The sequence below is a fragment of the Balaenoptera borealis genome (assembly GCF_965194805.1).
Source record: "Balaenoptera borealis genome assembly, chromosome: 16".
In the NCBI taxonomy this organism is placed as follows: Eukaryota; Metazoa; Chordata; class Mammalia; order Artiodactyla; family Balaenopteridae; genus Balaenoptera; species Balaenoptera borealis.
This window is the reverse complement of record NC_138872.1, coordinates 65,276,788-65,290,765: the sequence shown is the minus strand read 5'-3', so window position 1 is coordinate 65,290,765 and position 13,978 is coordinate 65,276,788. Positions and strand designations below refer to the sequence as shown.

At 44.2% G+C, this 13,978-nt stretch overlaps 1 protein-coding gene across 3 annotated transcripts in view; it reads right to left on the bottom strand.

Moving 5' to 3' along the window:
- TMC5 (transmembrane channel like 5) overlaps positions 1–13,978 on the bottom strand; it is an 82,998-nt gene that overhangs the window by 19,109 nt on the left and 49,911 nt on the right. For all 3 annotated transcript variants that reach the window (XM_082362417.1, XM_082362419.1, XM_082362418.1), the window contains 7 exons: positions 13,381–13,480; positions 11,155–11,242; positions 10,460–10,708; positions 8,122–8,273; positions 5,931–6,075; positions 4,875–5,030; positions 2,183–2,334 (listed from right to left, as the gene is read on the bottom strand). In XM_082362417.1, the coding sequence (XP_082218543.1) occupies positions 2,183–2,334; positions 4,875–5,030; positions 5,931–6,075; positions 8,122–8,273; positions 10,460–10,708; positions 11,155–11,242; positions 13,381–13,480 (1,042 nt within the window). The remainder of the gene's footprint in view (positions 1–2,182; positions 2,335–4,874; positions 5,031–5,930; positions 6,076–8,121; positions 8,274–10,459; positions 10,709–11,154; positions 11,243–13,380; positions 13,481–13,978) is intronic.

The following is a 13,978-nucleotide window of genomic DNA, read 5'->3' as shown; positions in this document are numbered from 1 at the left end:
ATAGGTCAGAATGATTGTCTATTTCTGAGCTTTCTCATTTTCTCTGCGTGTAGAGAAGATTTTAAATATTTTATGAAGCAATACATAGGGCTAATATATATTAAAAGGTAATGAATCTCTCTTGGGATCAGAAAAATGCAAATTAGATAAAGGGATTAGATCAAAATGACACACTGAGCATACACGCCTACCACCTCTCTATGCAAATTCTATTGAAATGATAGAAAAGTCAAAAGCTAAAAGACCCATAAAGCAGAGGAAAACAAAAAATGTCACCAAGGACAGACCAGAAATACAGAGGGATTTATGGAAAATAAAAAGCAGAAATAAAAATATGAAAAGATTAAAGAAAGATTAAAATATAAAAAGGGATTGGAGAAAACCCCAGTTTAAAACAAATTTGGCAGAGGACTTCCTCAGAGCTTGTGGTAGTTCTGAGGATGCCCGGAGCTTAGAGACAGCAGATACGAAGTGTCTGGAAAGGGCAGCTGGGTGATTATTTGACTTTGCTAGATGTCAGAAAACCTCAAAGCAACACCTGCAGACCTCAGAAGAGGTAGTTAGAATACAGAGTCTTTGGCCCACTCAAACCCGCATTCAAGTAGAAAGGCAAAATAAAAGACATGTGGGAATGTGGAATTACTTAGAAGGCTGACCATCCTGAGATCTACTCTAAAATGATGTCTTATCGTCTGCTATAAAACGAGGAAGTTGTAAGTAGGATACATTTAACAAACACTGGTGAGCAAAGAAGCCAGTCAAACTTAATGTGTATGTCCAAAAAAATTGCTTTATGCCCCTGAATTGTACATTTAAAATGGTTAAAATGGTTTTTTTAACCACAACAAAAAAAAAATCCCAATTGTTTCTAACCATTGAAAGGAGGCACCCAGACGTGTAGGGTGGGTAGAAGTGAAGGCTTTCTCAGATTTTTTTCCTCAGGCGAATAATACATATATAGATTAACTCTAAACATTAATCTTAGAAGTCAGCCAATTTTTTCTGTGAAAGGCCAGACAGTAAATAATTTTGGCCTTGCAGGCCATACAGTCTGTGTCCCATCGCTGCAGTTGTAGCAGGAAAGCAGCCATAGATAATATGTCACCAGTGGACATGGTTGCACTCCAATAAGATTTTATTTATGAAAATGGGAGGCAGGCTGGGCCTGCAGGTCGTAGTTTGCTAACTGCTGATCTAAAACATATATGTGTATATATGTATATGTGTGTGTTAAAATATGCTTGTTACAAATTTAAGGGTAACAAATGTTTAAGATCTGTATGAAGAAACTATAAACATAGACATAAGCATAGATATGCTATTCCAGGAGCAAGGAATGGCCAGTGCAAAGGTCCTGAGGTGGGTGTGCAGTTTGGCATGTCTGTGAACAATCAGAAGGCGAGTGAGGCTGGGGGCACTGAGGAAGGCGGGGGAGAGGTAGAAAATGAAGTTGGAAAGCTGGCCAGGAGCCAGATCTCAGAGGCCATGGTAAGGTAACGGCTCTGGAATTGATCAGCAAAGAAAGTCAATCTACGTGTACAGCCTTATCATTATAAACACCACCGTAACCAGGAATTGGTCAGGGCACTAGCCAGGAAGAAGCAATAAGGACACAATTTGGGTAGTTTTATACTCTGTTTATCAAAACTGTGGGGTCACCTCTAGCACATACAGTGCCTTTGTGGGAATCACAAAAAGACACCCCTTCCCAGCCAATGAACTGCCAAAAAGCAACCCCTCCACTTCCATTTGGGTGGCTGAATTACAAAAATGCACCTGCTCCTCCCGGATGATTCAGTGGGTACTCGGCCTCACAGTTTGACTCATGGGAACACTGGATGATATCAGTCCCCACACAACGCCTTAGTCAAGAACATTTGTGCAGTGCACAACCTGCCCATCTGTACATCTCATAACTGAGAACTATGTTAATCCTCAGGCTGGGAGCAATTGGAAAAGATAAGCCATTACTCTGAGCAAAAGGCAGATGTACTCAATAATTGTATTTCCTCAGGGCTCTTTGGACTTCATGGCTATTAACCCATACCATAAAAACACACTTTACTCTTGAAATTCTTTCTGGAAAACAGAACTTTGATACTTGAGTGTAACCTTGTCTAGCTTCCATCCATTTCCCTCCATAAAAATGGAAGCTGGTGTGGGGAGTGATAGCCACACTTACCGGATCAGGAGGACGGAGACTTCATGCCTTGGCATCTCATAGTGCTCCACCAGCCTGAACATGGAGTAGAAGCGAGGCACGACCAGGTTGATGCAGGACACAACGAAAGGCAGTAACAGTACCGCCCCGGGGTTCCCGTTGTTCGCCACGAACTACAGGGGATGGAGGGAGAGAATCAAGATGCCAACTGTACACTGGACCCCTCTCTGCCTGACTCAGAAGACCCCTCCCCACCCCCGCCGTCACAATGGGAAAACCGCAGAAGTAGATCCTCTGAGGTTAGCTATTAAGGTACCATTTATCCAGCACTTACCCTGGGCCGAGAATTACCCACATGATGCTTTAATTCCCACTACAGCCCAGCAGGTGGGTGTTAATAGACTTAACTGATGGACAACCTGAGGCTCAGAGAGGTGAAGATACTTGCCCAGGGTCACCCAGCTAGGAAGTGGCAGATTCGAACCCAGGTCTATCAGACTCAGGGACCTGAGCTCCAACAGCCATTCTGTGACTTTACTTTCCTTACCAAGAGGTTTGGAAGAATGAGAATGTGCTCCTGGCCTTTGGAACAAAAGCTTGAGTCACTGAAGCTACCACACAAGGGAATTTCTCCTCCCCTCTCCTGCATGCCCTTGTTCATTTCACCAGGCTTCGCCTGTCCTCAGGTGCTGAATTAGGGGCAAGGGGAGCCTCTACTAGCACATGTTGCACATTTGTATGAGGGTCAGAGGGGCGTCCCTGCCTTCAGGTGTTTGGCTGGAAGGAAGCCTGGGCTGCCCCTCTGCCAGACGCCCTTGGGGTAAGGGATTCCAGTGGATTTATCTATGTCCGACAATTTCCCATTCCCCACCCCCAGGCCTGACTCTGCCTCTATCTACCTCTAGATGGTTTTGAAAGCACCACATGTACTTCTGGCAGTATCTTTGGAGCCAGAGTAACCTAGGGTCAAATGCTGCCCCCCTCCCCATGCTTATAAGCTGCAAGGTTTCGAACCAGATGCATAGCTTCTCTGAGCCTCTGTCCCAGTCTGCATGATAGGGAGATTATCACGTAACCCACAGAGACATTGTAAGAATTAAGTGAGACCAAATAAGGGAACGTCTAGCCGCAGGGCTGCTAAATGACACGGCTGGGGGCACCATTCACGAGAAACTGTAGCTGCCAGTGAATGTGACCCCTGGAGTTGTGCAGAGGGTTGATCCTGCCTGGCACAGGCAGATGTTCAAACAATGGGAATGATTCCACTTCTACCTCCTCTCCTCCTTAGCTGCCCTCCTTCACTTCAGGTGAGTGTGAAGAAAACCTTCCAGGTCAAGGAGAAACTCAGAAGTCTCCTTTATACCTACAACTGCCCTGTCACAGCTTCCACCCTAGGTAGGCAGTGCCAGACCCCAGAGGACTGCGATTCAATTTTGTCTCTTTCAGGGCAATCCTTAATATGGTTAATGACAAAGCCTTAGGTTTATATAATCTCACACCCATTTTCTTGCTGGCTCCTTCGGTTTTTCATCCATTGGGTTGAGCACCTACTATGTACCAGGTATTGCGCCAGGTGCCTCGCTATTCTTTTGAAGAGACAAATGCATAAACAAGCATTTTCAATGCTGCATGTGACCAGCGCACAGGGAAAGACTGCAGAGTCAGGCACACCTAACTCAATCTAGTAAGGGTGGTGATGCTGAGAAAAGACTTCCTGGAGGAAGTGTCACTCGTGCTGAGGTCTAGAGGAAGAAAAGGAGGAGCTTGCCAGATGAAGGGAAGTGGGGGAGGGCAGTGCAGGATGAATGTTTCCCATCCAGAGATGAGGAAAAACATGGTGTGTTCAGGGAACTATGGACACACCATTTAGTGTTGCTGGTGTGAGATATGGGTGGCTGTGGGGTGTTGAGGCTAGAGATGCGGGCAGGGGTCACATCACAAAAGATCTATCAATCATGCCATGGAGGATAGATTTTATATTTAGAGTAATGGGAAGCCATTAAAGAAAGTGACACAATCAGACCAACCTGCACCACAATTCTAGGGGTTGGCAAAATGGGCTAAAATTAGCCCCATTTTCCAGAAGACTGAAATCTACAGAAAAACAGTACTTTGTCCACCCAGCTAATTAGTCTCAGAGTTCATATCATTAAAAAAAAAGAAAAGAAAGAAAAAGCTAACATTCCTTCAATCACCCACGGTACCAGGCACTAAGTAGACTCTCCACATAACTTTTCTCTAGTCCTGACCACACACCTACAAAGCAGGTAGTCCCAGTTTACAGGTAAGGAATCCAGGGCTTGGGAAGAGTAAATCACTTGCCAAATTCCATCGGTTCACAATACTTACTGAGTGTCTACTCGGTGCCAGGGGCTATGAGAGACATTAGGGATATAATAATAAAGGAGGAAACCAGAACCTGATCCCAGGTCTGTGGCCAAAGTTCCCATCTCTCAACTAGCCCAGCTTCCCACTCTGAGGTGTGCACACACGTCACCTGGGGATGTTCTTGTGATGCAGATTCTGGGTCCGTGGGTCAAGGGAGGGACCCAGGATTCTGCATTTTTTTAGCAAACTTCCCGCTGGTGCCCATGTTGCTGGCCACGACCCCGGTTTGAGTGGTGGGCTCTCCCCTCCCCTCCCCCTCCTGCATCCCGTCCCTTCACCTGCTTCTCTGTGCTCTGGACCCTGGAGTTCCTGCCTCTCTGGTTACCTCTGAGTTGTTCTCAGCCAGGTAATAAACGGCTGTACAGCAGGCAATGCCCACTCCAGTAGAGACAACCCAGGCTGCCAGGTGGGCAGCGAAGCGAATCAACCGCTGATTGAGTGTTAACTTGACTTTCTCCTGACGGATTTCTGACAGGTTCTCCTGTAAACACAAGGAAATCAAGTTTACCCGCAGACCCCCTCCACTGTCAGCAAAGATTCCCCCCCACCCAGGTCTTGCTGCCCCTAGTGACACAAACCCACCCCAGATCCACAGGAAAGAGGGAGAAAGTGCACAATGAACTTAGATTAGGAGACCTGTGGGAAAATCTCTAACGGGCAAGACCCCCATCATTTCATTAACTACATCTTCCTTCTCAGACAAACAGATTGGGACCATGATCTTGGGAAAATACACTGAGGCCATAGAACCTCCTTGAAGAATAAGGCTGTGTGTCTACACCAGGGAACCCTCTTGTCAAAGCCCCTTCGTCTATAAATTCTGCTTGCTCTTTTTTTTTTTTTTTGGATATTTTTTTCTATAGACTGGGGTTTGTCAACCTTAGCTCTATCGTCATGCAGAGTTTGATAATCCTGTGACAGGGGGGCCTGTCCTGTGCACTGCAGAATCTTGAGCAGCATCCCTGGCCTCTACCCACGAGGTGCCAGGACCACACACTCCCTGGCTGCAACAACCAAAAAAGCCTCCAGACATTGCCATGTGTCCCCAGGGCAAAACCGCCCTGAGTTGAAAACCACTGGATAAAAATTTAAACCTGGAACTGTGAGGTCGAGAAATATTTACATTTAGACCTTTGTTAGAAATTGTTAAACTGCCCTCTGGCAAGCTTACATCAATAACAAAGCCACCACGTTGTGTGAAAATGTCCATTTCCCTACACCATCACCGGCCCTGGGCATTTAAAATAGATTTAGGGTTTTTTTGCCAATATCATGGAGAATAAAAAAAAAAATTCATTATTACTTTAAGAAAAGTTACAGACATATTGAAGGAGGAAAGAGGACTGGCCATGGGAAGGGGTGTAAAGCTAGCTTGCCTTACCCTTATCTCAGTGCTCAGATTCTTCTGTTTCAGCTTTACAGCGCTTTCATGAGTGACGGTGAAATCCCAGCAAAAGATGAGTTTAGCAATCCGTCTGGAGTAAATGTGTGGGTTAATGTAGTTGTTCCGGAAATACCTGGCCATGCTAGGGAAGGCAGAAACCAAAATACCCAAAGGTTATTAGGACAGGCATTGGGGGTGCAGGGAGTATAACAAAGAAAAGTCCCATCATTAACGGTGAAAGGCAACATGGAAGAGTTAGCCCCAAGTTCTTCTGGAACAGGGCAACAGCAAACAGAATAGTCAGGAATGCCGGCTTTGGGATCTGACTTTGTAATCCTAGATTGCCAGCTGGGGGATTTTGTCATTTTAACTGTTCTGACCCTCAGCTTCCACCTCTATATAATGGGGAGAATAATGGTTCACACCTCACAGAGTTATTATGGGAGTTGTATTAGTTTCTGCTATAACAAATTGCCCCAAACGTACTGGCTTAAAACAGCACTTATTTATTCTTACTGGAGGTCAGAACTCAGAAAATGGGTCTAAAATCAAGGTATTGGCAGAGTTGTATTCCTTCTGGAGACTTTAAGGGAGAATATGTTTCCCTGCCTTTTTCCAGCATCTAGAGGCTGCCTACATTCCCTGGCTTGTGGCGCCTTCATCTTCAAAGCCAGAAGAGTAGCATATTCCACTTTCTCTCTGACTTTGACCCTCCTGCCTCCCACTTTCAAGGACTTTGGGATTACATTAGCCCATTTTAAGATCCTTAATTTCATCAATCAAAATCCCTTTTGCCAAAATAATAAAAAAATTAAAATTAAAAAAAATTTTTAAACTCCCTTTTGCCAGATAAGGTTACATATTCACAGGTTCTGGGGATTAGGACATGGACGTCTTTGAAAGGGGGAGCATTATTCAGCCCACCACAAGAGTCAATGTAGCCCTTAGGGCAGTAAGCACACGATAAAGGCAGCTGTTATTATCATGGAGATGTCAGTAGGATTCAGTGAAACTGGGCCCAGGAAGCACTTAGCACTAAGCCTGGCATGTAAAAAATGCTGAGTAAAATGGACACTACCTTTCCAAAATTTGCCACCACTGAGTAATAACAGCTTAAGAAACAGAAACATTTCCTAGTTTGATAGGACAAAACAGAATCTTGTTTTATTTTGGATGATCGTGCTGGCAGTGAGGTTGTTATGGGATGAATTGTATCCTCTAAAAATTAATATGTTGACGTCCTAACCCCTAGTACCTGAGAAATTGACTGTATTTGGAGATAGGGTCTTTACAGAGGTAATTAACTCAAAGTGAGATCATTTAGGTGAGCCCTAATCCAGTATGGCTAGTGCCCTTATAAGAAGGGGATATTAGGACTCAGATATGCACCAAGGGCAGATCACATGAGGACACAGTGAGAAGGCAGCTGTCTGCAAGCCAAGGAGAGAGGCCCAGGAGAAACCAACCCTGCTGACACCTTGAACTTGGACTTCTAGCCTCCAGAATTTGAGAAGAAAAATTCTTGTTGTTTAAGCCCCCCAGTCTGTGGTACTCTGTTTCAAAGACCTAGTAAACAATAGGTTTAACAGATTGAGCATCTGTACCTCCTCTTTGACCGTTGTCAATTGACAACGGTCAAAACTACTTGAGTTGGGGCTTCCCTGGTGGCACAGTGGTTGAGAGTCTGCCTGCCAATGCAGGGGACACGGGTTCGAGCCCTGGTCTGGGAAGATCCCACATGCCGCGGAGCAACTGGGCCCGTGAGCCACAATTACTGAGCCTGCGCGTCTGGAGCCTGTGCTCCGCAACAAGAGAGGCCGCGATAGTGAGAGGCCCGCGCACCGCGATGAAGAGTGGCCCCCACTAGCCACAGCTAGAGAGAGCCCTCGCACAGAAACGAAGACCCAACACAGCCATAAATAAATAAAAGTCTTTCTTCTTAAAAAAAAAACAAAACTACTTGAGTCATTGCATACTTATTTTCAGACTGACAAATTTCTTTAAAAGCACATGAAAACTTCTCTTCCTCTATCCAAACTTATACTTTATGTTCTAGGACAAGGAATGGTCAGACAGCAATAGAAAGTTGAAATTGCAGAGAAACTGTTTCTCCAGTAACTTTTGAGTCTCTTGAATTTTGCCTAAATCTAAAAAGAGCTTAGAATCAGAAAATGCAGACATTCTATACCTGAAGAGCAAACTGAAAAAGCAGACAACGAAGCACGCTCCGACTGTGAAGATGTAGGCCAGCTGCATGTTGTAGGAGGTCCCACTGTTCCCATGCTGGTTTGCAGTATTGGTGTAAAAGCCGTAGTACATCACTGTGTCCCTAAAATAACCCTGAAAGGGACAATAAACCCCAGGTCAGGTGGATCTCTTGAGAAAACAATGAATGACTATGGTCTGCGCAGTTGACCTGTTCCGTATGCAAGAAGTCTGCACTGGTCAGTGTAGATATTTTGTTTGCCAGGAAAGAGGCACCCAAGGCCACTGAGAACCTAGACATCGTATCACTAGGCTCTCAGAGGTGGAAAGGAATCTCAAACCAACATAACTTTACAATGGAGGGACCCAGCGATCACCACCTGGACCCAGTGACCAAGCCAAGCATGATTAAAAGCAGGACAGCCAGCCATTATGTGCCTCTGTCCTCTATCAAGTATTATGGTCAAACAGGTTTAAAACGAAACAAATCAAGCCTTTAGGTCTAAATTTCAATTTACAGGAAATAAGGAGTCTGTATAAACTAGAGGAACAAATTAGAGAGACCCGGAGGAAACAATTTGACAATTGCAGAAAGTAGAACATTGGAATCTGCATGACAACTGGCCTGGTTTCTGCAATAAGCCCATGTCAAGAAAAAAGGAGGAAGGGACTGAGGAGATCATTCTAGATTAATAGAGACTTCAGAGAAAAACAACTGAATGCAAAGAGAGTGTGGTCTTTGCTTGGATCCTGGTCTGAACAAAAAGCTATGAAAGACATTTGGCGGACAACTGGGAAAATTTGAATATGGTCTGGATTTTAGATGATATTGACTTTTAATATTGCCAGGTGTGATAATGTATATGCCTGCAGGAAAATGTCCTTATTGTCCAGAGATGCTTGTTAAAGAAATTCAGCTGATGTCTGTGATTTACTGTAAAATACTTCAAAAAACAATAAGATAAAACAAATTTGGGAAAATGGTAGCAATTTAAAATCTGCGTAGTGGGTCTTTGGGTGTTTATTTTACTACTCTTTATTTTCCTGTATGTTTGAAATTTTTCATAATAAAATGTTTCATATATACAAATATACACAATAATGAGAAAAAAGTGAAGGATAAATTGACACAATAATTCCATTTGAATGTGTCTATTCCAAGGAAAAAAAATTTTAACAGAAAAAGAAAAAAGAAAGACGAATGGAGGAACCTTACTGTGAATGCTCTACTACAAGAGTAGGCAAACTCTTTCTGTAAAGAGCTAGATAGTAAATATCTTGGGCTTGGCCAGCCCATAACCGCTCACCTCTGCTATTGTAGCAGGAAAGCAGCACAGACACGGAAACAAATAGTTGTGGCTGTGTTCCAAAAGAACTTAACCGAAAAGACACCGAAATTTGAACTTCATATAAATTTTATGTTTCACAAAATGTTATCCTTCTTTTCATTTTTTTCCAACCATTTAAAAACGTGGAAGGCAATCTTATTTTGCAGGCTATACAGATTTGTTTCTTGGGCTGTAGTTTGCCTATCCACAGAATCTCAGTGGCAGAAATCTCTTCTAGAAGGTAAACTCACAAGGCAGGGGCTATGTGCTTCAGTAGGGAGCTAGGTAGATATACCGTGGTTGTTAATAAAAAGAATAATATGGATGTATATCCATGCTCAAGATTCATTGTAATGCAAAAAAAAAAAAAAAGTTGCAAAGCAAGATTTGTAGTATCTCATCTTCTTTTATTAAAAAAAAAAAAGTTTAACTATCTATCTACCTATGTATCTATGACTGTATAGAAAGAAAAATGGTGGACAGAGGTACACTCCAAACTGGAGAGTTAGACAAAAGAAGGAGGGTAAAACAGACTTTCTCTTAGTTTGCTCTCTTCTATACTAGGATTTTTTTTCTTAAGGAGGACTGTATTTTGTAGAAAGAAAAAAAAAGAAAGAAAAGGTAGATCTGTGAACACCAGTATGAGATGTCCGCTACATATTAGGTGGAAGAAAGCAAGTCATAGGCAGTCTATAGGAATAATTCATCTTTTGTTAAAAAAAAGATGCATATGTCCATGCACAATGTGTCCATTTGTGTGCAGAGAAGAGGATTCTGGACAACAAAAAATGTTAACAACATGTTCACCTCAGGAGACAGAAATTCTACTAGGCTGTGTATATGTTACTTTGGGGGAAAAAAAGAAATCATTTTCAACACCCTCTTTCCCCATCAGTTGACTCCCAGGCAAAACGAGAGGCCTGGAAGGGTGACGGGCAGACCTGTCCCTGGGTCTCCAAGGTGTGAACTCCGGGCAGGGGATGGAGCACTTACAGCCCCGGTTAAAAATTCCAGTCCAGTGAATCGGAGGTGGTTCTTCTCGGCCATGGTTAACTGAGGGATTATGATGAAGCTGAAGGTCACAATGAACAAGAAAATGTTGAACTTCAAAAGCCACCTCAGAAAGTTGAAATAGGAGAGGACGCTGGTGCCGAACTTGCCTCCGATGACCTTGAGTGTCTTCTGCCACAGGCTGATGGAACTGAACAGTTCCGACAGACTGTTCTTGGATCTCCGGCATGCCTGCGGGTAGATACAATGTGCGCGGCTGGACCGTCCCTCAACAAATATCTACTGAGCAGGTTCCAAAATAGCAGCAATGGCCACTGTTTCTAGAACGGTACGATGCGCCAGGCGCCACGCTAAACGCATTTGCAAACGGTATCTCATCTAATCCGCAGGACCACCCTCTAAGGTGAGTGCTATTATTTATTACCTTCCCAGGTTTGCTATTGAAGGTGACACTCACAGTGGCTAAGTTGCCCAGATAACTCAGTGACCTCTTAGACCTTCCCATGCCTGTCTGTTTTTCCCACACCTAGACTGACCCAATTTCTACGTCTTTCAAGGAAATAGCCCTGAACTTTGGTTCCTCCTCCCCGTGGGTCCTTTCTCATCCCTACTCTCCCACCTCCCTGGTTTCACCCTACTCTGTGCCCATTTACTGACCGCAGTAAAGACCGATTTACCAATGAAATGGAATTCAGACACTGAGCACAGCCGGTGAGCTCCAGGATACGACGGGGCTGCTTACTTTTCTCTTTGTCAACAATTTTCCTGTGGGAAAGGGCAGAAGAAAGTGAGAGACACCAATGTTGTATTGCATTCATTCCCCAAATATTTCCTGAGTGCCTGCGATGTGCCAGGCATGGTCCCAGGTGGTGAGGTAGAGATGGATTTCCTCAGCTCATGGAGCAGACATCCTAGTTGGAAGAGAAAGAAAATAAACAATAAATATAAAAATAAAGTGGGTAAATGATATAGGATAATAGAAGGTGAAATGTACCATGGGAAAGAAAAAGGAAAAACAGAGTAAGGAGGTGGGAAATGCTGGGGTGAAGACCGTGGTACAATTTCAACAGTGCAAAGTGTTTGCACCAAGTCTTGAAGGAGAAGAGGGGTTAGTCTATGGATAAGGGAGTGTCTGAATATAGGGAACAGCCAGTGCAAAGCCCCAAGGAGGCCAAGACAGCTGGAATGGAATGAGCGGGGGAAGGGTGAAGGGTGTGAGTGATAACCGTGGGTAGGTGGGTGGGGTCCTATAAGTCAGTTGTTCTCAACCTAGGAGATTTTGCCCCCAAGGGACATTTGGGTAAGTCTGGAGACTTTTGGGGTTGTCAAACTGGGGGTAGGGAGGGCACTGACATCTAGTGGGTAGAGACCAGGGATGCTGCTATACACCCTACAGTGAACAGGACAGCCTCCCACAACAGAGAATGATCCAGACTCAAATGTCAGGTTGAAAATCGTGCTGTAAAGTCTTTCGGGCCATACAGGGTCCGCACTCTGTGACAGAGGAGGCCATGCAGAGTTTGAAACGGAAGAGTGTTTTCAAAAAGATCCAGCCGCAGTTTTCTCTTTACTTCTCCATGGACTCATGGCATCTCCTTTGCTCTGGCCCCTTCCTGGCTCTCTTTTGTCCACCCCAAAGGTCCACCACCACATCACCATCTTCCAAGGCTCAGCTCACAGATGCCCCCTGCTTTGCCCAAGGGAACTATATCTCTCCTTCTAATCCTCCCCCTGCAATCTCCTTCCACCTTGATTTGGCCTGATTTTCTTTCTGTCATTTATAAGTTACTCGTTGACCAATCTATCTCCCCTGCCAGACTCGGAACCTCAGAACAATTGCATCATTGAATTATTTATTAGCAATTGCATCCACTCTACTAGTTTCTGCCAACTGCTACAAATTGCGAAAAGAAAAAGAAAAAGGCTGAGGAATGGTAAATGTAAGAAGGGCTGAAGGCTTAAACAGCCCTCGCTCTTGTTTTTGAATTCCTGGTCTTAGAAAGCTTCTGAGGTTTTGTTTGTTTGGGTTTTGTGCTCCCCTGCCCCAGCGCCTTGTGGCTTGCAGGATCTTAGCTCCCTGGCCAGGGACTGAAACTGGGTCGAAGCAGTGAAAGCGCCCGAGTCCTAACCACTGGACCACCAGGGAACTCCCTGCCCTCACCCCCCCACCTTTTTTTTTTTTAAACAGTAGTTTGAGATTTACAGAGAAGTTACAAAAAGAGAACAGAAAATTCCCATCTACTACTCACCATTTCCCCCCTTTAACATCTTACATATCCATGGTAGGTCTGTCACAACTAAGAAACCAACACTGGTGTCTAACTTTTACCTAAACTCCAGACTATTCCGATTTTACTAGTTTTTCCACAGGTGCCCATTTTCTACTCCAGAACCCATGCAGGAAACCACATTGCATTAATTGTCATGTCTCTTTAGAACACTTTAGCCTGTGACCGTTTCTCAGACTTTTCCTTCTTTTTGATGACCTTGACAGTTTTGAGGAATACTCCTCAGGTATTTTGAAGAATGTCCCTCGATTGGGGTTTGTCTGATTATTTTGTCTGGTTAGACTAGGGTTGCTGGTTTTAGGAGAGAGTACCATAGAGGGGAACTCCTGATCACATGACTTTCCCTGGGAATGTTAACCTTGACCACCTGGTAGTATTAGCCTGACTTCACCCCTGGGAAGCTACTTCCCTCTTTCCATGCTCTGCTCTCAGGAGGCAGGTCACTAAGCACAGCCCACACTCCAGGCAACCAACACAGATTGTGTGGAATTCTTCGGTAGGAAGATTGTCTCTTCTCTTGCATTTATTTACTTCTTATCTTTCCAACATGGGACAAAAGTAGAAGATTGAGGTTTCCATGAAATCTGAGCAAGAAGAAAAGCTTTTGGTCCATACCTAAGGTTCCTTTTCTCTTCCATGGTCCTTGGCTGATTCCTGATGGCTTTAATTCTGTCTCTAGATGTCATGGGTATCAGAGATGCAATTAACTTTTGTCCTGCAGAAAAAAAATGGAGTTTATTTTTTTCTCCTTTAACAGAATAATAGCATTTGAAAATATGATGCTGAAGATAGAGCATGTTTTTATAAGAGCACAAAGAAAGAAGAATATATGTACTCAGTGATCCCAAGGGTCACAAATAAAAACAAGAAGACGGCACGTACACGTGTGAAATCTCGAAGCCAAAGAAAATGATAGTTTGCACGCAATTCTAATTCAGTGCTTTCCTTTTTCCCACGACAAGGAACAGTCACCAAAGCTGATGAGACCCAGAATGTTCGGTCAGCCTGGCTCTCCTCCCTCTGTAATTTCCCGCATGGCTTTCTCTTGCCCCCTGCACTCCAGGCCCAAGCATCTTCTTGACTTTTCTTGACTGTTGTCTTGTGCTCCTCCATCCCCTGGAAGATGAGGACTCCCCCCTCCTCTCCCAAGAACTCAAATTCCCACTTTGGGTCAGCGTGGCAGATACTGTTGGTCATCTATCCCGCAGTCAGC